General features: G+C 43.2%; 1 protein-coding gene across 1 annotated transcript; it reads left to right on the plus strand.

The window, feature by feature from the left end:
• Positions 1–1336: 1336 nt before the first annotated feature.
• On the plus strand, positions 1337–2772 carry LOC107564122 (purine-rich element-binding protein gamma-like). Its single transcript, XM_016249121.1, has one exon. The coding sequence runs from the start codon at positions 1667–1669 to the stop codon at positions 2627–2629; it is 963 nt and encodes a 320-aa protein (XP_016104607.1). The 5' UTR covers positions 1337–1666; the 3' UTR covers positions 2630–2772.
• Positions 2773–3542: the final 770 nt, after the last annotated feature.

The raw sequence follows: 3542 nt of genomic DNA on the forward strand, positions 1-3542 counted from the left end.
GATCAAAATCCCTCCTGAGATGTGTGCAAACCTGGTGAACAACTACAAGACACGTCTTACCTCTGTGCTTGTCGACAAGGGTTTCTGCACCAAGTACTATCAAATGCTTATTTCACCCACTGAAATGCAAATCAATTTCTAACCTTTATATAATGTTTTTTTTTTGTTTATATTCTGTCTCTATACATTAAAATAAACCTACCATAAAAAAATTACAGACCCTTCATTTTTTGTAAGTGGGCAAACTTACAAAATCAGCAGGGGATCAAATAAATATTTTTCCCACTGTATAGCCAACTCAAAAGTGAAAATAGTTATATATTGAATCTCCTCTTTACATGTCTATTTTTATTACTACTTTTTCTGATACTATTTAAAATAATAATATGATAAAAAAGGATAATTATAATAAAATATGTATAATTCTAAGACTTGTTGTAACCTAAGCATTCTTTTTTTGTTGTTTTGGTTTGTTTTTTAGTAGGAATAGAGCAATAAGTGAAAGTGCACAATTACATAATTGTAACAATGAACAACTACAAACAACACAGTCAGGAAGAGACACTGAAAGTTAATAATGAAAGTCAGGACTATCTATCTATCTATATTTATATATAATATTTATCTATTTTTTCTTATTTTTGGATGTTTGTAAGTTGTTCTGTGGGTGAGTAAGATTATATGTGACTTTGCTATATATATATATATACACTGTATATATACCGTATATATACAGTATATAGTATATGAAATAAAATAGCTACTAAATAGAAGTAGTGCAATAAGGGGCAATGGGGTTTTATATAGGGGGTTGGGTTGGTGACAGGAAAGTTGCTTAGTCAGATTCTGATGCAATCATTAATATTTTATATTACAGAATTATTAGTGTTAATTTATAAGTTCATTACAATAAATAAGGCATATTATTTTCTTATCTTGGAATTGCAACTTACATTAGGCTATATTACAACCCCAGATGCATTGTCCATGATGACAAAATGGAGCCTCGACATTCTGAGTTTTAATTAAGAGAGCATAACTCTCTCAAAATACTTAAACACAAAGATTGGTAATGTGTCTGTTCATGTTTTGAAATAAAATAAATGAACAATGAACATAAATGAACAATGAACAATCAAACATGTGGCCATTCGTCCAGGGTTTCTTCCTTGCTCCAGCATCCCCTACATTGGACAAGAGAATAGACATATGGACGTATGGCCTCATTCTGGAGTATTGATTTACTGCATACTTCTCTGTGCGCAGCGCAGTGCGTGTTGTAGTATGCAAGCGATACGCGAGTTGAGCTGCGCTCAAGAGCGTGCGCGCGCCTGTGTGTTGGAGGGAGGGGGAGGGTCATTGAGTTCATTCGCACTACAGCAGCAGCGGCGCCCTCCACAGAGATCCGCTGTCTTTCTCTCGCTCACACTCTCACTTCAGGAATATGTGTCAGATGGATGGTGAGGCGAAAAACAAGAGCTTTTAAAATATGGTGCAAACGGTACGTGTCTCCGCGCTTCGCTTGACCTTTCATCAGGACAAAGGAAGTCGATGAGCCGTTTAAGCGGAGCCGCTACTGCCATTTTCAGGTCAGTCGAGGAGACTCGCCGGTGCTCGAGCTGTCAATAAGCGGAATAATACCGAGCGAAGCGATGAAGCGCCGCGAATGATTATGGCTGATAGTCACCGAAGGGGCACGGACAGAGGCAGAGGCAGGATGACATCAGGATACTCGCAGCAGTACGCGAGCGGAAAACCGTCAGACATACAGGAGCTGGCGTCCAAGCGCGTGGACATCCAGAAGAAGCGCTTCTACCTGGACGTGAAGCAGAGCACCCGCGGACGCTTCCTGAAGATCGCCGAGGTGTGGATCGGCCGAGGCCGGCACGACAACATCCGCAAGAGCAAGCTCACCCTCTCCATGTCCATGGCGCCCGATTTGCGCAACTGCTTGGGCGACTTCATCGATTATTACGCGCACATCGGGCTCCGAGGATGCCAGGCGCCGGAGGAACAGAGCAACGGCCAGGGTCGCGCACCGGAGCCCCGCCGGAGAGCAGCGGATCCGGCGGCGTCCCCCAGCGGCTCTGCCTTGTCCGAAGAGCAGACGCACCGGGTGCTGAAGAGCGAGTTAATCGAGCGGGACAATAGGAAGTACTACCTGGACCTGAAGGAGAACCAGCGCGGCCGGTTCCTGCGCATCAGGCAGACCGTCAACCGAGGACACGGAAGCATGGGTTACTACGGGCAGGGCATCGAGCAGACCATCGTGCTGCCCGCGCAAGGTCTCATCGAGTTCAGAGATGCGATGTCTCAGCTCATCGACGACTACGGTGAGGACGAGCCAGAGCGGGCCTGCGCGCGGAACCACGACGCGTCGCCCGAGCTGCCCGAGGCGGCGTCGTTCCGCGTCGACAACAAGCGCTTTTACTTCGACGTAGGCTCGAATCGCTTCGGCGTCTTTCTGAAGATCAGCGAGGTCCGGCAGCCCTACCGGAACACTATCACCGTCCCGCTGAAAGCCTGGGCCCGCTTCGGGGAGAACTTCATGCGGTACGAGGAGGAGATGCGACACATCTTCACCTGCCATAAAGAGAAGAGGACAGACACGGAGGAGCAGGAGAATTGACGCAAACTACTTCTGATATTTCTGTTGTTAGTTGTACCTCTAGCCTCCTGCTGTACTAGCGGACAATCGCGACCGGTGCCGGACAGGTGCAGTCTTTCATTAGTGTGTGTGTGTGTGTGTGTGTGTGTGTGTGTGAGTGAGTGAGAGAGAGACAGCGTGCTTAGTAAAGCATTAGGATTTGGTGTTATTACATCCAATACTTCTTCCCAGGCTTAACATGTGTGGGGCTGCTGTGCAATTTCTCAAAACTGGGAATCAAATAATCAAGGTCTTATCAAGCACTTATATCAGAAATGCACTGCGGAGTATTTTGATGGTCCAAAGTGAAGTTTTTTTTTTTTTTTTGAAGCCTGACTTTGTCAGTGATAAGGAGAACTGCAACATTTTGCCATTGCACAAATACTGCTTTCCCCATTTGAAATTAGAAACCAAAAAGTGCATTAATATTTACAATATTTGGATGAATTATTTACACACTAGCCTAATGAAATATACCTAACATAATGAGGCTGCATGAACTATATAAGCATCAAATATATGAGATTGTGTGGCCATCCTTTAGCATATAACGGTCACATCAAGATTTTTTTTTTTTTAAGTTTTACGTTTTTAAAAGTGGCTTTAAATAATGGATTTAAATTATGTCCATCTCTCTGATGAGACAAAAATCATTCTTGATAGGAGTGCAATATATTATTTTTCCCTGTCAGTGAGGTTAAACGACAGCTGTGCAAAAGCAAAGCAAACAAATAGGCTCGTTTTAAAATAATAGAATTTAGTTTAGCTTGGTTTGCAGGGTTATGTGGTCTTATGTGAAATGCTGAAAAGAATTGTCACACTGGATTTACACAAACCTAAAAAAAGTTTAAATGCATTTGCCATGATGTCATTCCTTTCAAAACAATGGCTGTTT

Source organism: Sinocyclocheilus grahami, unplaced genomic scaffold (genome assembly GCF_001515645.1).
Source record: "Sinocyclocheilus grahami isolate Dianchi unplaced genomic scaffold, SAMN03320097.WGS_v1.1 scaffold911.1, whole genome shotgun sequence".
NCBI classification, from domain to species: domain Eukaryota; kingdom Metazoa; phylum Chordata; class Actinopteri; order Cypriniformes; family Cyprinidae; genus Sinocyclocheilus; species Sinocyclocheilus grahami.